We start from the raw sequence: 21,909 nt of genomic DNA, 5'->3' as shown, positions 1-21,909 counted from the left end.
ATGTACAAATTTAATGTAATCCCAATCAAAATAATAATGTCATTTCCCTCAGAACTAGAGAAAACAATCCTAAATTTTATATGGAATCAGAATGGTCCCAGAGTAGCAAAAGCAATCCTGAGTAACAAAAGGAAAGCAGATGGCATCACAATCCCAAACTTGTTATACTGTAAAATTATAATAATTAAAACAGCATGATATTGGCCCAAAAATAGGCATGTAGATAAATAGAACAGAACAGAAGGACCAAAAACAACCCTAGCCACATACTATTTGGTCTTTAACAAGGGAGCCAAAAAACATATAGTGGAGGAAAGATACCCTCTTTAATAAATGAAGCTGGGAAAATTGAATATCCACATGCAGAAAATTGAGTCTAGGCTCATATATCTCATCATGTGCTAAACTAAAGTCAAAATGGATCAAAGATCTAAATATTAGAGTAGAAACAATCTACTGGAAGATAAAATAAGTACAAATCTTGAAGACAAGCATAGTTAAGGACTTATGAACAGAACCCCAATGGCATAAGAAACAATACCAAAAATCATTAAATGGGATCATATCAAATTAAAAAGCTTCTGCACAGCATAAGAAACAACCAACAAAGTGAAGATACAGTCTATAAAATGGGGGAAAAATCCATGGATGGGGGACTAACACCAAGAATATATAAAGAAATCCATAAAAAGCATTAAATCCTATCATATGCAACAACAAAAATCATTCTAAACAACATAATGTGAAATAAGTGAGGCACAGAAAGCCAAATACCAAATCAACTCACCCATGTGTAGAATATAAAGAAGTTTATGTTACCAAAGGTGAGAGTAGAACAGAGGTTACTAGAAGCTGGAGAGACTAGAGGAAAGGGAGGTAGTAAAAAGTCAGTAGATACAATATTATAATTTGATAGAAGGAATAAATTCGGGTGCTCATTGGCAGGACAAGGTGAATATAATTAAAACAAGATACTGTATAACTGAAAATAGGTAGAAGAGAGGATTTTGAATGTATTTACCATAAAGAAACAAGAAAAATTTAAGGTGATGAGTATGTCAGTTATTCAGAGTTGTTCAATACCCAATGTATTCAGGAATCAAAACGTCATAATATACCTCATAAATGTGAACAAATATAGCAATTAAAAAAATTAGTATCAAGAAAAGTGACAAAAGATAACAATGCTGGTAAGGTTGTGGAAAAATCCTTATAAACCACTGGTAGGAATTTTAATTATTAGTCATCATGAAAAATAGTATGGAGGTTCCTCAAAAAAAGTTAAAAATACAATTACCATATGACCCAGAAATACAAGTTCCAGGTATATATACAAAGGAAATGTATTCTGTGTGCTGAAGAAATACGTGGGCTCGTGTTTATTGCAGCACCATTCACAATAGTCAAGATACAGAATCAATGTAAATGACCAATGCTTGCATGAATCAAGAAAATGTGTTGCACACATACACAGTGGAATGCTACTCAGGCATCAATGAAAAGATGAATCCTGTCATCTATGACATCATGATGGGTCTGGGGAACACTATGTTAGGTGAAAGAAGCCAGGCATAGAAGGGCAAAACCTGCATAATCTCATGCTCATGTACAAAATAAAAAAGAGGCAATCTCATAGAAGTGGAGAATAGAATAATTATTACCACAGGCTGGACAGCAAAGGGGCAAGTAAGGATGAAGAGCTGGTCAATGTAGGTGAAATTACGTTTACATTGAAGGAATCTGTTCTGAAATTCTATTGCAAATAGTGAAAATAATATATATTGTTCACTTCCAAATAGCTAAAAGAGGATCTTGAATGTTTTACCACAAAGAAATGGTAAGTATTGAAGGTTATTAATATGCTCATTACCCTGATTTTCATTATTACTAATGTACACATATATTGAAACATCACATTTTGCTCCATATATTGTTATATTTGACATATGTAAATGAAAAACATTTTTTTAAAAAAATTGAAAACCAATTGAACTTTCATGTGTGGGTTCATTTCTGAGCTTTCTAACCTATTAAATTGTTCCTTGTGTCCATTTCTTGCCTATATAACACTGTTTTGATTACTACATATTTGTAATATATTTTGACATCAGATAGTATGAGACTTGAAGTTTTGATCTTTTAGTTCATGATTATTTTGGCTGTTCACGATCTTCTTTAATTCCATGCAAATTTTAGGATGTTGGTCTACTTTTTTTGAAAAATGACATTGGATGGTTTAATACAGATTGCTAAAAATCAGTATATTGCTTTGGCTAGTATGAATAATTTAATAAACATTTTAATGAGCACAGGCTAGCTTTTCATTTATTTGTGTCTTCTCCTATTCATTTCATTTTGCAGTTTTCCATGTATAACATTTACTGTCACTAAACTATGCAAATTATATGACTGGATCATAGAGGATATCCAGCTAGCCAGAAGAAAAAAAGTGAAATCCAGATTCTGGAATATAGGAAGGAGGAAGAGCTTCCCCATAAGGTATGGGGAAGGTATGTGTTTCCTTTGCATTTGAAAAGAAAATGTAATCTGAAGTTGTTTTTGGGTAGTACTCTATCATTGCTAATCACATTAATTTTATTAATAAAATACAAAGCTAACAAAGAAGAAGAAATCAATGTACTTAATAAAGAAAATGATCTTACACTGCTTTTGGCGTCATTGTGCAAGTATCTCCTGAGCAGTAGCAGGTATCAGTATTGTCGTAAATTAATCCCACATTAAGGCCCAGCAATTGCACAATAATGACAGCATATGACTTCAGGGACAAACCCATTGGATACTAAATATAAAGAAAATTAGAAAAAAGTTAACAATTATAATCAGTTATAAAATAAAGCACTATTGAATGTAATGAAAAATGAGTGTACTAAATACATATATGAATGCAATTGTAGTACAGTTAAACTGTTTGATGACAGACTTGGATACATGAATTTGTCAATGGAGCAGTTAAATTAACTCCAAAACATTATTACTTAATGACAACTGAAAATATCTTAGCAAATCTTACAATTTTAAACACCATATTTGTATTTCTTCTCTGAATTACTTAAAACAAAATGTTTTTAATCTTTTATTTTAATAGTTAATTCTACATTCCTTCTATTGCAGGCAGCTTCTGAAATGTGCGCCAGACATCCTTGCTTCCTGAATGTGATTCTACTCCGAGTGTGGGCTAGATTTGACTTGCTTCCAATTAGCAGAATGCAGCAGAAGTAACAAGTAATCACTTCTAAGGTAGCTTATGAAAAGGCCAGTTTCTTGGCTTCTCTGTCTTACAGTTTCTTTCTCATTCTAGGGGAAACCAGCTGATATGCCATAAGGTAGGCAGTGGGAGAGACCCACATGAGTGAGCTTGGAAACAAGATTTTCTGAGGTCAGTCAACAGTTGCATAACTGAGCATGAAGGAGATCACCCCTCCCCCTCCAACTGAACCCTCACTTATACCTTGGTTGCAGCCTTGTAAGAAAACCTAGTTCTGAACCACCCACAAAGCTTATTCTACATTCCTGATCCACAGTACTGTATTGTTTTTATTTGCTAAAAGTTTGGTTTTAGTTATACAGAAATAGATAACCAGTACACTCTCAAAAGATATTGTTGTCCACCATAGTATTTCCAAATTCTGTTTTCTTTTAACAGTTATGCTCAGAAGATAGTGTTGTTATATAGGAAGAGAAAACAGCTATTTCCAATGTCTAAATAATTTTGAATTGTTACCTTGGAATGAGGGCAATAATGAAAATATCTAGGCTAACTCAGACTCCATATGCCTTTATTATTTACAGGCATTAGTTTGTATATTTAAGTGTTTTAGCAAATATTAATCCCTGCACCATGTAACAAAATAATACGGACAGCAGAACACCTCCATAATACTGAACAGCAACATTGCAGAAGAAAGTCGACCGATCTTATAGACTAATTGAAATTGCTGGTAATATAAAAGAGAAGCTGCTTTCTAATGGACCATGAGTAAGAGAGAGATGGCAGTGGGGGAGTGGCAGGTAATGAGCGGCTCAGAAGAGGAGGGGCCACAACTCATGAGGACTTGTGTAAAGTTTGATCTCCCATGTTTCCCTGGTTGCTTAGGGTTCAACTATAGCCACTAACAGGAAAGAAACCAGCACGGCCAACACCAATAAATGAATGAATATGCTAGAGGTGTCAGTCTAGCCTCCAAGGACAGTTATTTCACTTCCTGGAAGACTGAATTCATGCAGTCCTTCCTTTCCTCATCCCAGCTTCTGATCCAAAGCAGTTCTGAGAACAGAAGTCAGCAGTGGAATATTATACAGGTTTTTGGTCAGATTTTCACAATTCCCATTTTCTCTACTATACAGAACACATAGAGATCTCTTTTTATTGGTACAGAATACCAGCTAATTAACTAAAATCCCAATGAATCTCAAGAAAAAAAGACTCATCTGATGAGAACAACCACTGTAAAAGACTAATTGTTGATTAGAACAAAATCTTATTAATGATGACATAATAAAAAATAAAATACTTAAAAATAAATTTAACAAAGAAGATATAATATCCATAAACTGAGAAATATAAAATATTGACAAATGAAATTAAAGAAGTTGCAAATACATGGAAAGATATATCATTGTCATGGATTAGAAGAATCCACATTACAAAAATATCCATACTACCCAAAGTCATAAGCACATTCAATGCAATCACTATCAAAATCTCAATGGCATTCTTCACAGAAATAGGAAAAAAATCATAAAATTTGTATGGACTCTCAAAAAAAGAAAAAATAAACATTAGCCAAAGCCACTTTAAGTAAGAAGAACAAAGCTGGAGGCATTTCAAATTATATTACAAAGCTGTAATAATCAAAACTTTACAACATTTACATAAGCATATAGGCCAATAGAACAGAATAGAAAGCTCTCAAATAAAACCATGTATATGGTCAACTGATTTTTTTTTTTTATACTGGGGATGGAACTCAGGACCTTCCGCTTGCAAGGCAGGCAGTGGAACTACTGACCTAGATCCCCAGCCCCATGGTCAACTGATTTTTGAGAAGAGCAGTGAGAATACTAATGAGAAAAGGACTCTCTCTACTATAAATGGAGTTGGGGAATAGTGGACATTTACATGCAAATAAGTGAGTAAAATTAGACCATTATCTTATACTATATACAAAAATGAATTCAAAAGACTTAAGCATAAGACCTAAAACCATAAAAACCCCTAGAAGAAAACTAAGGAAAGACTTCTCAACATTGGCCAAGGCAATGGTTCCTTGAATGTAATCACCAAGTCACACACAAAATGAAAAAGACATGTGGGATAATATCGGACTATAAAGTTTCTTCACAGGAATTGAAATAACCAACAATTGAAAAGGCAACCTATGGAATGGTTGAAAACTACATATATAGATATATATGTAGATGCAAGTGTAGATATATATGGATAGATATAGATACAGACACAAATATAGTGTTAATGTCTAAAATATATAACAAATTTTTGCAATTCAACAGAAAAAAATTAATTAATGGATAAATCAATTTTACAATTTACAAAGCCCTGAAGAAGTAAAACATTTCTTCAAAGAAGGCCTACAGGTAACCAACAATATAGGGTGCTCAGCATCACTAGTCCTCAGGGAAATAAATGCGAATGGAAACCACAGCAATATGTCACTTCACACTTGTCAGAATTTTTGTTTTTAAAAAGATTAAAAGTCTACCAAAATAATGTGTTCATAGGGGAAAAAAGGATTCACTGTTGATGAGAACTTCAAACTGGTGCTGCTATTATGGAAAACAGTAAGGAGATCATGAAAAAAATTAAACTAGAATTGTTATATGATCCAGCAATCCCACCTCTAACTACACATAGGAATGGAGAATAATGAAGAAATACTGCTCTCTTGTGTTCATTCCAGCATGATCCACATATGATATGTCAGGTACAAAAGTAAAGTATGTAATGTTATGTAAATGGTATAGCAGATATAAAGTTATGTAAATGATATGTAAAGTTATGCAAATGATATATCAGATACAAAAGTAAGTAAATAATATGTCAGATATAAAAGTAAATAAAAATAACACCACATTCACAGTGAATTTGAAGTAGGTGAACTGGAGGATCAGTTGTTATGAGGGAGAGAGCCAGCATTTTAGCTTCAGCCTGGCCAGTGGAATGGGTTCCCATTCCTTCTACCTTCCCCACAGGAAAAGGAACATATATATTGAGATATTGTGCAAAGCAGGGCATCAGAAAAATTGAAAGTTGGGAAGAGGTGTATAAGAGGACACCAGTGGGCCCTTGCGAATTTGAAAAGAAGCATGCCATTGCAATTAAGGACCTGAATATGAGCCCTGAGAAACTGCAGCCCAGGGGATGCTTGACTGATCAGCTTCTGTAAATGACAGGACTCTGGGGAAAGAAGAGGCCAAACTGATGCAAAAATAAGTACTCATCCCTTTCTTCTCCAAACACCAGGACTGCTGTGATCACAGGATGGCCTATATGCCTCTCACACCTGCTGGCTGGCACTCTCAGGGGAACTCCTAACACCAGCTACTAGAGACTCCTCAAAGCAGAGAGTGACACTTTGGGGACAGTGACTAAGGAAGTACTATAGGCATACAGACAGAGGAGTACCCTGGTCAGAGGGCAGCCAGGGACATGTAGGCAGAAGAGAAAACATAGAGGCAACCCCAGGATTTGCACTGTGGAAAGAACCAGGAACCAAGAGGACCCTTGTTGGAAGTCAGCAGAGAACTAGGTGCAGGGCCTGGGCAAATTACACCATACCCTCCTCTCCCCAAAATAACAAGTGGCTAGATCTTAAAAAGAAAACAAAGGCCTACAGTTAGCCACACTACAGTTAGCATGGGAGGCAGGGCCTGAGAGTTACACCAATAAATGAGCTTCTTGATCACAGGCAGGCAACTGAGCAAACCAAAGTGCGGAACCAACTCAAGAGACCTACAACTGAACTCAGACTGCAGAATAAAAGAACTGTGAGGATGTCTTGATTTGATGCTTTTGCAACTAACTGCCTGAGGTTTATTCGTTGTTATTGCTGTTTGCTTTTTATTTCTCCTTCTTCTCTTTCTTTACCTTTTTTTCCATTTTTTTTCTCCCTCTTCTTTATTATTCTCTCTGCAAATCTATCTTATTCCTTTATCTTATTCCTCTCTTCCTTTCCTCTTTTCATCTGGCATATATGTAAGAAGTGTCTACATATGTGCAAAGGAGAATAAAAATTAATCAGTGTTTTAATTTAGTAACATTCATGGGCAAGTCAGGGTAATCCTCATCCAAACTGTGCATGGTCTATCCACACATAAGCTAACTACCAACATATTAATAGATTCTGAAAATCTAACAACTTCCCTCAAACTCTAATTACCTTTCCTTCCCTATGCATCCCCTCTCTTGCTGCCACAAAAATTCTTTCAAATCCCCAACACTAGCCCTTTACTTCATCTATAAAAATAATTCCAACAGAACCTAATATCATGTCTGTTTTTCTTATCTACTGCTATTTCTCCTCTCCTCTTCTTACTGAATACACCCTTCCTTTCCTTTTTTCCTTTTTCCTTCCTTCATCCCTCCAACATCACAGTCTCTAAGTAGCAGTATAGTACACTCTATAAGGTGCACTCATAGAAGAATGAAACTGTCAAAAAAAAGTTTTATTGTACATGATTGATATATGGTTGGATCTCTTGGCATTGAAATAACCAGTAAGGATTCTCTTGCTGCAACACATAGGGTACACTCCTATTAAGTTCAGCAGATCAAAGAGGTAGGTAAATACCAAAAATCAACCAAAGCCAATACCACGTCACTAGGAAGAAGACACTAACTAAAGACATCTCCATGCTAGCAACTCTAACTGATCCTCAACCTACAGCACACACACACACACACACACATCACAGGCATGCAAATAGAATCATGAGGAAACAAAACAACAAAATGTCTCCAAAAACTCTTAACTCCTACAAAGTTGATGAAATGGGCATTGTGGGTAGAAAATTATAAGACAAATGGCTGAATTATACAAAATGATAAAAGAAGGAATAAAAAACCAAGATCAATAATGTGTTCAGTGAACTCAAATTATAAAATTAAACAGATAATGGACTTGATAAACAAAATGGTCAGTGAACTTACAAAAAATTCAAAACAAAAACTATCAGAGTTAACAAACATGATCTGAAATATGAATGAGCAATTTAGCAAAGAATTAGAATCTGTGAAAGGGTAAGAAACAAAAATCCATGTAGGAAAAAACCTTTTGAAAATATGGGCAGCAGAAGTTACCAATGTGAAGAGAAAGTGTAAAAACTAGAAGATAAGGCTGATGCTCCTGACCATACACTCAAAGATCCATGAAAAATTACAAGAGAGTATGAGAAAGAGACTCAACAGCTGCTAGATGATATTAATTGGATTAGAGAAAAGTTAGAAGACTGCACAAATGATATGGAAAATCCATTTAAAGAAATAGAGGAAAATGTTCCAAGTATGAGGAAAAAATTCCACATAAAGTGAGAAATATAAAACTCCAAGTATCCACAACTAGAAAAGACCTTCTCCATGACACATCATAGCCAAAATCTTAGAAGTCCAACACAAGGACTGAATCTTTTTTGTTTGTTTAATTAAAATTTTTTATCTTTATAAGTACGTGTATCACGGAGAGTTGGTACATGTACATAATACGTCTTAATTTTTCTTTTTTTCATCACCTTCCCTTCCTGTTCCTTCCTGCTCAAAAAACTAAAATTAGAAATTCCATTTGACCTAGCAACTTCCTTTCTAGGTATCTTTCCAAAAAGAGTTAAAGTCGTCATATTACAAGCATGCACACATAACTATATTTATAACACCACAAATTATAATAGCTAAATATTGTAAATGGACTATATGCCTATCAACAGATGAATGGATAAAGAAAATGTATTTATACAGAGTACTACTCTCCCATAAAGAAAGATAAACTTGAGGCATTAGATAGGTACTGCTTGAGAGCATAATATTAAGTGAAATAAGTCAGTCATGCATATTGTTTCTCTTATATAGAAAAATACAGAGAGGGAAGAGAGAGAAGAGGGAGCAAAATAGAAGATAGATAAATAGGAAGTAGGGAATTCTTTTTCAAATGGATGAAGAAACAAGAGATAGAGAGAGGCAGAGTGAAGGGAGGGAAAAGAGGATGGAAAAAAAGAAAGGGGAAAATGATGAAAATAGAGCTTTTGCAAATAGGAAGGGGACCAAGAGAACACAGGTAGAATCTTAAAAGCCATTAGAAAATATAAATCACGTATAAAGTTAAATAATTAGAATCAAAGCAAACTTAACATATACATTAAAAGCCCAGAGAACTTGGAGCAAAGTGTTTCAACCCCCCCCATCCCTTCCAACCCAGACTGATATAGTCTCCAACACTCTCTTTCAAAATTCATAGAAAAATTACATCTTTTTATGACAAAAAAAAACTTCAAGAAATTCATGACCACTAAACAAGCACTCCAAAAAATTCTCAGGGGTATTCTACATGGAGACAATGAAGCCAATGACACCAAAAAGCCTAATGGAATGAATACATAAAGTGTAGTGAGCAATTAAGCAAAAGGAAAGAATAAAGGAATCAGTGGATGAGAAAATAACACAATAACGGGAACAAGTCAGTACCCTTCAGTAATTACTCACAATGTAAATGACCTGAACGCCTCAATCAAAAAAGCACAAATGGCTACTTTGGGTCAAAAAACAAATCCCAACCATACCTGCATGTAAGAGACACATTCAATCCAAAAAGAACAAGAGTCTGAAAACAAGAACCAGTAGCTACTCTATTTTAAAATGAAGTGGACTTCGAACAAAAACAGATCAGAAGAGGCAAAGAAGGTCACTATATATTGGTTAAAGTAACAATTTTAAATATATATCCACCAAATATCAGTGCACCCAATCTCATAAAACAAACAATACTAGACATAAAGGATCAGATAAATGTGAACATAATCATACTTAATGATACCTCAATATCCCACTATCACAATAGATTAAATAGACAAAAATCAACAAAGAAATAACAGAGTTGAACCACACCCTTGAACAGATGGACTTAGTAGGTATCTAAAGAATTGTTTCACCCTACAACAACAGAATACACATTCTTTTAGGCATTACATGAATCTTTTGCCAAAAATGATTCCCTAGTAATCCATAAGTTTGCCTAAATAAATACAAATAAATTGAAATTATACTGGAATTAAACTAGAAATTAATGGGAAAAGAAACCACAAAATTATTCATTTGAGGATTAAACAAAATCCCAGTTGGTAATCAATTAATTGGGGATTATTTAATTGGGGATTAAAAATAAGTCACAGAAAATTAAGGAAGAATTTAAACAATTCCTTGAATCAGACAATAATGCTAGTGCAACATACTAGAACCTATGGGACACAATTAAAGTAGTTTAAAGGGGAAAGTTTATTTCTGTGAATACCCACATTAAAAACAAAAAGAGCAAGCCCAAATAAATAACCTAATCATTCACTTCAATGTCCAAGAGAAACAACAATCCAAATCTAAAGCTACCACAAGGAAATAAATGACAAAGATAGAAGTGGGAATTAATGAAATTAAAAACAATAGGAATAATGCAAAGAAACTACAAATTGAAGAGCTTGTTCTTCAAAGAATAAACAAACTTTTAGCCAAACTTACCAAAAGGAGATAAATAAGACCCATATTAATGTAATTTGAAATGAAAAAATATGGTAACAACAGAAACTGTGGAAATCCAGAAAATTATCAGTAACTGCTTTGAAAATCTGTACTCCAAAAAGTTGCAGAATCTTGAAAAAGTGAATAGATTCCTAGAAACATATGAAGCAAAAACTGGACCCAAAAGATATAAAAACAATGAACATTCCAACAACAGACAATAAAACTGAGGGAGAGATTTTTTTAAAACCTACCAAGAAAAGCCAAGGTCCTGATGGATTCAGCACTGAATTCTATAAGAATTAAGAAAAGATCTAATGCCAATGCTCCTCAAACTCTTTAAGGAAATTGAAAGGCAAAAAGTACTTGTTCCTAGGAGTTAGCATTACCTTGGTTCCAAAACCTAACAATGATTCAACAACAACAAAATGGCTATGCTAGCAAAACAGGTATATAGATTTACTGCAATCCCAGTCAAAATGCCTACAGTATTCCTCACAGAACTAGTAAAAATAATCCTAAAATGCATGTGGAGCCAGAAGAGACTCAGAATAGGACAAATAACCCTGGAGAACAAGAGGAAAGCAGGAGGCAAGCCAATTTCAGACTTTAAGTTATATTACAAATCTACACTAATAAAACCAGCATGGTGCTGGTGCAGAAACTGGCATATGGATCAATGGAACAAAATAGAAGATGCAGAAAGGACTTGCATGTTCAGTCATCAGATCATTAACAAGGGGACCAGAAACTTAAGCTGGAGGAAAGATAGCCTCTTCAACAAATGGTGGGAAAAATGGTAATGTAAGTGTAAATGATTAAATCTAGACCCTTATCTTTCCATGTACAAAATATAATCAAAATGGATCAAACAACTGAATATTAAAACAGAAACAAACTGCTGGAGGGTAAAATAGGTAAAACTCTTGAAGGCAAGCACAACTAAGGACCTTTTGAACAGAACCCAAATTCCACAGGAAATATCATCAAGATTCAACAACTGGAATTGAATTAAAAAGCTTCTGCACAGAGGCCTTCCCAGATTCCATCTGTAAGTGTGAGCAGATTGCAGTGAGAAGCCCCTGGGACCAGACCACACAGGTGCTGGCAGGTCCCAGATAGGGCCCCACACAGACATCAGCAGCTTGGGCCCACAGGCCCAGCCAAAGGCCAGCCTGGAAAAGAGCTGCACAGGCTCACAAGCAACAGCAAGAGGCCCACAGAGATACCATTGGTAAATGCATGCAGAACTCAGCCAGAAGCCCACTCAGACACCAGTGACTCCAGTGCACAGCACCTAGCCAATGGCTCTCCCAGACAACAGCTACACAGGTGGGCAGGGTGCAGCTAGAGGCACATACAGATTTCATCCAAGGTGTGCACTGGCCCCAAACAGAATGCCGCACAGACAACAAGGCACCGCAGGAATTGAAGGCCACAATTCTGAACCAGGAACTGGTGCAGTGCTTAGCAGCAGAGAGAAGGCCTCACTGAGGCTTGCTGAGAATTGAAGACCACTGGGTGGGCTAACAATCGCATCAAAAAAGGCACAGCAGGCTGCATCTGTTGAAATGACAATACACATAAACAAGTCTCAAAACCAGACTTCCAGAAAACCAAAGGCAACCCCAAAGTGCAATGACATGGAAAAATCTGAAACTCAAGCACCTAGACTCCCTGAACTGGCAATGAAAGAAGATCTGGAAAAAATGAAATCAGGAATAAATTCTCAGATAACAGCAGAGATTGTGTCCATAGTGCAAGATATGATTGATAAATCTAGAGTAGACACAGATAAAAAAAAATAAAACAGCTGAGGAACATGATGGAATCTCAACATAGGAAACAAATGGAATCCATGAAACAGATGCAAACTGATATCCAGGAAACTAAAAACTCCACCGAAAGTTTACAAAGCAGAATGAGCAAATGTGAAGACAAAATATTAGATATAGAAGACAGGATTGCAATTAGTGACCAGGAAAAGAAAGATTTCTTAAAAATAGTAAGGTACCACAAGAAATCAATTGAGCAGCTGCTAGATGATGCAAAAAAGAATAACATAAGAATGGTCAGAGTCAATGAAGAAATAGGAGAGAGTGCAGATGACATAAATATCTGTTCCCAGAAGAAATGGCAGAAAACTTCTCAAGCAGGGAAAAACAACTTGACCTACAGATAAGTGAGACATATAGGACTCCAACTACCCATTATCAAAAAAAACCTACACCTAGGCATATAATAGTTGATTTCAGAAACTCAACAAAAGAACAAAATTCTACAAGCAGTTACAGAAAACAAACAAATCACATACAAAGGAAAGTGCATCAGAATCACAGCAGACATCTCAACACAAGCCCTCAAGGCAAGAAGAGGCTGGAGCGATATACATCAAGCCCTAAAGGAAATCAAACTCAAACCTAGATTGATGTAACCTGCAAAACTATCTTTCAAAATTGATGGAAAAATAAGATACTTTCATGACAAAGAACACCTGAGGAACTTCATAAATACAAAACCAGCACTCCAAAATATTTTAAACAGTATCCTAGGAAAAGACAATGAGAGTCACAACCCTAGGAAGCCCAGCAGAATGAATCCATCAGGCACTCCAAGAAATTAAATGCAAAGGGGGAGAATACCAGAAAAAAAGTCATGATTTAGATAAGTCGATACATACCAGTTATAACTATCAATGTTAATGATCTCAATTCATCAATCAAAAGAAATAGACTGGGAGAATGGGTCAAGAAGGAAGATCCCACAATGTGCTGCTTACAAGAAACATACTGAATTCAAAAACTCATAGACTGAAAGTTAAAGGGTGGAAAACAATACTCCATGAGACAGGAACTTGAAAAAAATGCAGGAGTAGTTAATCTATTTGCAGATACAATGGATTTCAAACCAACACTGATTAAGAAAGACAAAGGACACTACATCCTTGTAAAGAGAAAAATCCAAGAGAAAGAGATGACAATCCTAAATATATGTGCACCAAATACTACTGCATCCAACTATATAAAACAAATATTAATGGACATGAAAAATCAAATAAGCACTAATACAATAGTAGTGGGGACCACAATACCCCACTGTCACAAATAGATAGACCAACTAGACAAAAATAAACAAGGAAATACTTGAACTCAACCGAACTCATGAACAAATGAACTTAACAGATGTTTACAGAATGCTCTACCCAACAAAATCAGAACACACTTTCATTTCAGCTGCACATGGGTTGTTCTCCAAAATAGACCACATACTTGCTCATAGAACAAGTTTCAGTAGGTGCAAAGGAATTAAAGTTATCCCTCATATATTATCAGACCATAGGGTGATAAAATTGGAGATCAATAGCAAAAGAATCCACAAGAATTTCATAAACACATGGAAATTGAACAACACACTCCTGAACAACAAATGGGTCACAGAGGAAATTAAAGAAGAAATCAGACAGTTTCTACAATTAAATGACTAATGTCAATACAACATATCAGAATCTATCAGACACAATGAAAGTAATCTGGAGAAGGAAATTCATAGCAGTGAATACTCATTTTAGGAAGACAGACCAAGCTCAAATAAATACCCTGATGCTGAACCTCAAGCTTCTAGAAAAAGAAGAGCAGGAAAAGCCCAGAGCTCATATAAGGGAGGAAATTATAAAGATCAGAGCAGAAATCAGTGCAATGGAGACTAAGAGAACGATATAAAAAATAAATGAAGCAAAGACTTGGGTCTTCGAAAGAATAAACAAAATTGACAAACCCTTAGCCAACCTTATCAAAAACGGAAAGAAAAGGGCTGGAGATTTAGCTCAGTGGTTCCGCTACCTGCCTGGCAAGCACAAGGTCCCAAGTTCAATCCCCGGTACCAAGAAAAACAAAAAAAGGAAAGAAAAGACCCAAATCCATGAAATTAGGAATGAAAGTGTGAAATTACAAGAGACCCAGCAGAAATCCAGAGGATCACCAATACCTACTTCAAGAACCTAAATGCCAATAAAATGGAAAACACAGAAGAAATGGACAGACTCCTAGACATATATGAATTACCAAAGTTGAACAAAGGAGACCTAAAAATTCTAAACAACCCAATATTAATCAATGAAATTGAAAACATGATGAAAAACTACCAGCAAAGAAAAGCTCAGGTCCTGATGGCTTCACTGCTGAGTTCTACAAGACATTTGGAGAACTATTGTCACTACTGTTTCAGCTCTTCAATGAAAATGAAAAGGAAGCAATACTCCTAAATTCATTCCTAGAAGCAAGCATCACCTTGATCCCAAAAGCAGAGAGAGATCCAACCAAAACAGAGAACTGCAGGCCAATCTCACTAATGAACATAGATGCAAAATTCCTTAATAAGATACTGGCAAATAGAATGCAGAAGATCATCAAGAAAATCATACACCCTGACCAAGTGGGATTCATCCCAGGGATGCAGGGATGGTTCAACACATGCAAATCAATAAATGTAAAACATTATATTAAAAGAGCCAAGGGAAAAAACCATATGATCATCTCAATAGATGCAGAAAAAGCATTTGCCAACATCCAACACACATTCAAGTAAATATCCTACAGAAAATTGGAATAGATAGTCTTTATCTCAACCTGATAAAAGCCATCTATGAAAAACCAACAGCTAATATCATAATAAATGGTCAAAAACTGAAATCCTTCACACTAAAATCAGAAATAAGACAAGGATGTCCACTTTCACCACTCCTGTTCAATATACTTCCAGAAACAGCCACACCAATTAGACAAGAGGAAGAAAGAAAAGGAATAAAGATAAGAAACAAAGAAATTAAATGTCATTATTTGCAGACGCTATGATACTCTATATAGAAGACTCCAAGAACTCCACCAAAAGTCTTCTAGACTTAATAAGCAAATTCAGTAGAGTAGCCGGATACAAGGTCAACACATAATAACCAATAGCCTTCCTGTACATGAACAACAGACTCACTAAGAGAGGAACTGGAGAAACAAGTCCCTTCACAATAGCATACCAGAAACTAAAATACCTAGGAATCAACTAATGAAAGAAATCAAAGACCTCTACTCTTAAAACTATAGCACTCTGAAAAAAGATATCAAAGAGGATATAAGAAAATGGAAAGACATCCCTTGCTCCTGGGTAGGAAGAACCAATATAGTGAAAATGGCCATACTTCCAAAATTGCGCTATAGATTCAGTGCAATCCCAATTGAAATTCCAACAACATACTTCACATAACTTGAGTGAACAATCCAAAAATTCATTTGAAACAAGAAGAGACCTAGAATAGCAAAAGAAATTCTAGGCAATAAAGACAAGGCAGGGAGTATCACAATCCCCAACTTGAAATAATACTACAAAGCTACTGCGATAAAAACAGCATGCTTCTGGCAAAGAAACAGACCTGAGGACCAGTGGAACCAGTGAGAAGATGCAGAAACAACTCCAGACACACTCAACCACTTCATCTTTGACAAAAGAGCCAAACACCCTCACTGGAGGAAAGATAGCCTATTTAATAAATGGTGCTCCACAAATTGGGTTTGAACTTGCCAACGATTAAATCTAGACCTGTATCTCTCACCATGCACTAAACTAAAATTGAAAGGGATCAAAGATCTAAACATTAAAACAGAAACACTAAACTGGCTGGAAGAGAGGTCGGGTAGAACTCTTGAAGACATTGGCATAGGAAAAGTTTTCATGAAGAAAACCTCAGTTGCAGGTTGACCAGCACAAAGAATCAATATGTGGGATCTCTTCTTATTAAAAAGCTTCTGCACAGCAAGAGAGACTACCAACAGGGTGAAGAGACAACACACAATGTGGGAGAAAACTTTTACCAGCTGTTACTCAGACAAAGGTCTACTATCTAGAATATATAAAGAACTTTAAAAAATCAGACCTCCCAAATTTAAAGATCCAATCCAAAAATGAGCATCTGAAATAAAAAGACATTACATAGACAAAGAATTAGAAATAGCAAGTAAACTTACAAAAAAAATGTTCAACATCACTTGTCACTCGAGAGATGCAAATGAAAAACAACACTGAGATTCCACCTCACCCCAGAAAGAATGGCTGCTATCAAGAAATCAACCGATAACAAATGCTGGCGGGGTTGTGGGGAGAAATGAACCCTTCTCCATTGTTGGTGGGAGTATAGACTGGGGCAACCACTGTGGAAATCACTATGGAGATACCTCAAAAAAAATAGGATTAGATGTCCCATTTAACCCAGCTATTCTTCTGCTGGGTATCTTCCCAAAAGAATTAAAAGAGTCATACCACAGTGATATATGTGCACTCATGTTCCTAACAGCACAATTCATGACAGCTAAAACTTGGAAGCAGCCCAACTGCCCATCAACTGCAGACTGGATAAAGAAGGTGTCGTTTTTTTATAAAATGGAGTACTACTCGGTCATAAAGAATGAGAAACGAGACATTTATAGCTAAATGGATGCAAATCGAGGACATAATCTTAGGTGAAATAAATAGGACACACATGTAAATATGAAATAGTTTCTCTGGTGTGAGAAACTGAAAGTGTAAATAAGGATCAAAATGTATAATAGATAATTTGAAATAGGAATAAAAGGTGCAAAGGGGAAAGTGGGGTAAGGGAAAGGAAAGAAGGGAAAGGAATAAATAAGAGAAAAGGAAAAAATGGAAATAAAGTCTTTGTAAATTGGGAGAGATGGAGGGGTTGAAGGGAGGGCAGGGAAATGGGGGAAAAATAAGAACCAAGATACATCATGTACAGGTACAAATTTCCAATGATGAATGTCATCATACTGCATACCTAAATGTACCAATAAACTTAATGAATTAAAAAAAACAGATTTACAAAGATGAAACATTCTTTTAAAATATATTATGATCAGTTCAGCTTGAAAATATTCTATCTTTAAAGCAATGATACACTGTTTAATTTTAATGTTTCATAATATAAAAGCTATAAAAGAATGAGCAAACTAAAAATATATTTATTCATACTTTAAAATGCTTAGAGAATTTTACAACATAAAATAGTAACAGTTAATTAGATAATAATTACATACCAGAGCAACTCCTGCATCATACTTTTTATCACACATGTATCCTGGAAATGTGGCTCCTATCAGGGTAGGGTGTTTCTCAAAACTAAAAATTAAGAATTTTACTCATAAGTACATTTTAAAGTAGTATTACTAATGATAAGTTTCATAGTAGTATACATTACTGAGCTATGACTAACTGAAGCACCATACTACTCTGAATTATATTATTTTCTCAAACCTTCAGTGTTAGGAATATTTCAATTAAAAAATTTTGAATGATTAACATTAAGGATCATAAAGACAAGACCTAATAATTTATACAAAATGTCATTGCATTAATGGTTATAGTTTTCATTCTGGTTTCTTCAACATTTCTGCTCTAAAAGTTCAACTTTCTATGAATAAATATTTATTTAATAACTATGAATATTTTTGCACATTAGATTCTAGAGCGCATGACAATTCAATGTATTTATTTTATGAGGAAATAAAAGTATAACAATTAGATAAAAGACAGGAATATAAATTTTAATAACAGGTAATGAAAGATTTTAAGCCAAAGGAAATTATACCATTTTTTATTAAATTTTTTGTCATTTCATTTCTTTTTACATAACTTTACAGTTTTAATTATTTTTTAAAGATTTATTGTGGTAGAAATATAACATGCAGCCTGCCCTCCTAAATTTTTAAGTGTATGGCACAGTATTGGTAAATGTAAGCACAGTAATATACATTGGCTCTTTTGCTAATTTTATGTTGTTTGATAAAAAATTTTTAAAGTTTGCCTCACATTAGCTCCTTGAAGACAAGAAGTCTTTTTCACAAGCTATGTTATCTGTAAATTTGTAGAATGCAATGTATGCAAAGTAAATGCTTATTTTTCATAATTAACATACTAAGTTATTTTAGGTTATTCCTTTAATATTATAAGAAGCAGAATATTACACTTACACTAATAAGTATGAAATATGATGTGGTTTAGGATCAACATGTTGATGTTTCCATTCTAAAAACCTAAATAAAACATCATCTGGATGTCCTGTAGTAGCAAATTTGTTTGTATTTGACCAGAGTTCAATGGCAGATATTACAACAGTCAGTTTTAACTGGGTCAGCATCTAAAGGGAAAAAATAAATGAGAAATTTTAAATAAATTTGAAAATTAAATTTCATAAAATATATTTAACATAGTATTTTGATTACAGAGTCTTCAAGAGCTCAGCAAAATACTACACACATCAGTTCATAAATTCTGTATTTTTACAATCTATATCAGTAAAATGATTTTTAAAACTTACAGTGTTAACAAAGCCAATGAGCTGAATAACCTTCTCTGTTACAGTCTTTACATCAGACCCCATGTAATCAAACTGAAAAAGATAAATTATTATTAAAAACAAGTGGATGTAATGAATATGTCACATTTCTTTACACATACAATTGCTGGACTCAAAAGTAGCCATAAGATTATATTCTAATAGAAATGCAGAAAATTTAAAAATGGTTTATAAATACTGACTTAAGAAAAGTATTCAGTAACGCTACTTTTAAAAAGTTTAATGCATTTGAGATTGAGAGTCAGATGGTGTGAAGATGCTCTAGTGATTATATCCCCATAGTGACACCAACTTAAACAGCTGTTCATGCACCAATCTACCTTCTCAAGAGCTGAGGATACCCAGTGAAAAACCACAATGTTTGGTTTCTGTACAATAATAATAAAACCAAGGCAAGATAAAAATATTCACAAATGTATTTGGAAACTTAAACACTTCTCTCAACAACTTCTAGAACACTGTAGAAAAAATTACCAAGAATCGAGAAAAACTTCAGCAATACCACAAATCTACATTATCAGCACTTACCTAACCTTTTCCTATACAAAAGCTGAACTCACTTATTTTTAAGCAACATATACCAAAGTGGATCATATCTTTGCCCCTAAAATTTACCTCAACAAATTTAAAAGAATTTAAATCATACAGACTGTTTTACCTAATGACAATAAAACAAAACAAAAAGAAATAAAGATAATAGGAAATATATCCAAACACTTTGAAACTAAACAACACACTTCTTAGTAATCCATGGATCAAAGGAAATTTTAAAAATACAATAGACAAAATAAAATGAAAATATCAAAATTTATAGAACAGAGCAGTGATAAGAATTGATAACATTAAATACATACATTTTTCCAATACTACTACTTATATGGTTGGAACTATAGATCAAATTTTATCTTTTTAAGCAAATTTTTCTAATACTAATAATTATTAAAAATCTGTCTTTATCATCTAGATTGCTTGATTGATAGGCTGAATTTATTTTGTGGTCAGTACTAGGAACTGAACCCAAGACTTTCAAACTGAAATGCATCCCCAGCCCTTTTTAAAAATTTGTTTATTCTGAGACAGGGTCTCACCATGCGCAGGCAGGAGTTGAAATTGTAATACTCCTGCCTCAGTTTTCCAGAATAGTGGGATGAAAGGGTGGTATTACCACACTCAGCTTCACCCACTAATTTTTATATACCATTTTTATCAAGCTAAATAACCTTAGATCCATTTCTAGATTTTTTAATTGTTTATTTTATGTGAGTCATTCTGTTTATCTCTATTAATTAAAATGATCTATACAATGTTTTAATCTGGTATATCACCTTATTTCATTTTTATTCAGTACTTGCTAATCTACTCTTACATGTTGTTTTTATGTGAACTATTTTTTCATTTTGCCAATAATATTTAATGTGAGATTTATCCTCAAGGAAAATTTAAATGCAGCATACTGCATTATTGGCAATAGGCACTATATTGTAGAGCTGATCTCTAGAATTTATTCATCCTGTATAACTGAAATTTTGAACAGCAGCAATTCCCTGTTTCCCTAAACTCCTACTGTCCCTGGAAACATCATAATCAAACCATTCATGGATCATCTAACCTAACATAATGTCCTCTGGGTTCACCACTGTCGCATGATACAGGATTTCCTTCTTTGTTGAAGCTGAATAATATTTCATTGCATGTATATACCACATTTTCTTTGTCTATTCTTCCGTTGATGGATACTTAAATTGTTTCCTTATCTTGGATACTGTGAAAAAATGCTTCAATAAACACGAGAGTGCATATATTATTTTGAGATTGTGATTTCAATTATGTGGGTACATATAGAGAATTGTGAATGCTACCTCATATGATAATTTTTTTAATTTTTTAAGGAGCCTCCCCATATTGTACAATGTACATTGTACAATCACCATTGTACAATGGATATTTCCTTTGTCCTGATTCTCACCAACACTGACATTTTTTTCTCTTCTTCTGGTTAATTACCAGTTTAACAGATATGAAGTGAGATAACTTGCATTTACAATTTTCTGATGATTAATGATCTTGAGCATCTTGTCACATACTGTTGACCATTTGCATGTCTTAATGCTCCCAGGAATCTAGTTTTTTCTTTCTTGCAGGAGAAAAAAATCTCTTTCTGCCTCAAATGTCTGACCAGTTCTATTAGTGCTGTCTGTGAGGTAAAATAGAAACTCAGACGCTTAGTGGTGTGCTACAAGGCTGGAGATGGCAGAACCATACCCCACTATTTCCTTCATGCTACCAAAGAAGAGGCCACAGTGCTGCACCTTCTTTGAACCTTGCAGAGCTGTACTTACCATAGCTGCTTGGCATCTGGACCATACTAGTTTCTTCAGTGCCCTTGGTGAGGTTGTGCAGAAAATAGCCTCTCAAGAGTTGCAGTGAAAGTCTAGGTACAATGGTATCATAAGCTATATTCCTACTTTCCCCTTGGATTAGAGACTTCAGTTCAATGCCTGCTCTACTCCTCACAGATTTGTGCTGGCTGCAAAAGATGCCAATACCCCTCACTGCCCCAGCCCTCACAACTGTGTCAGCTCTTTCAACCTTCTACATGAGGTGAGCCAGAAGCCAGCCCCTCAGGGAACAAAGAAAGGCCATCAGTCTTGAACATTTACCAAATGCTCCTACCACTCCACAAAGAAGGAGTTATGTTTCTCTTGGTTCTAAGCCATGCTAGCTTGGGTGAAGGGCTGATGCACATAAAATGAAA

At 34.7% G+C, this 21,909-nt stretch overlaps 1 protein-coding gene across 8 annotated transcripts in view; it reads right to left on the bottom strand.

Moving 5' to 3' along the window:
- The window catches only part of LOC101724467 (disintegrin and metalloproteinase domain-containing protein 5), a 118,938-nt gene that overhangs the window by 86,190 nt on the left and 10,839 nt on the right, over positions 1 to 21,909 (bottom strand). For all 8 annotated transcript variants that reach the window (XR_002386393.2, XR_015453489.1, XM_013076036.3 and 5 more), the window contains 4 exons: positions 19,116 to 19,187; positions 18,769 to 18,935; positions 17,836 to 17,917; positions 2,664 to 2,800 (listed from right to left, as the gene is read on the bottom strand). Coding sequence is in view for 6 of the 8 variants with exons in the window: in XM_013076036.3 (XP_012931490.1) it covers positions 2,664 to 2,800; positions 17,836 to 17,917; positions 18,769 to 18,935; positions 19,116 to 19,187 (458 nt within the window). In the remaining 2 variants the exon portion in view is untranslated. The remainder of the gene's footprint in view (positions 1 to 2,663; positions 2,801 to 17,835; positions 17,918 to 18,768; positions 18,936 to 19,115; positions 19,188 to 21,909) is intronic.

Source organism: Heterocephalus glaber, unplaced genomic scaffold (genome assembly GCF_053883595.1).
Source record: "Heterocephalus glaber isolate CG9 unplaced genomic scaffold, H.glaber_assembly_v1.0 deba00001461, whole genome shotgun sequence".
Classification (NCBI taxonomy): domain Eukaryota; kingdom Metazoa; phylum Chordata; class Mammalia; order Rodentia; family Bathyergidae; genus Heterocephalus; species Heterocephalus glaber.
This window is presented reverse-complemented; position numbering and strand designations above follow the sequence as displayed.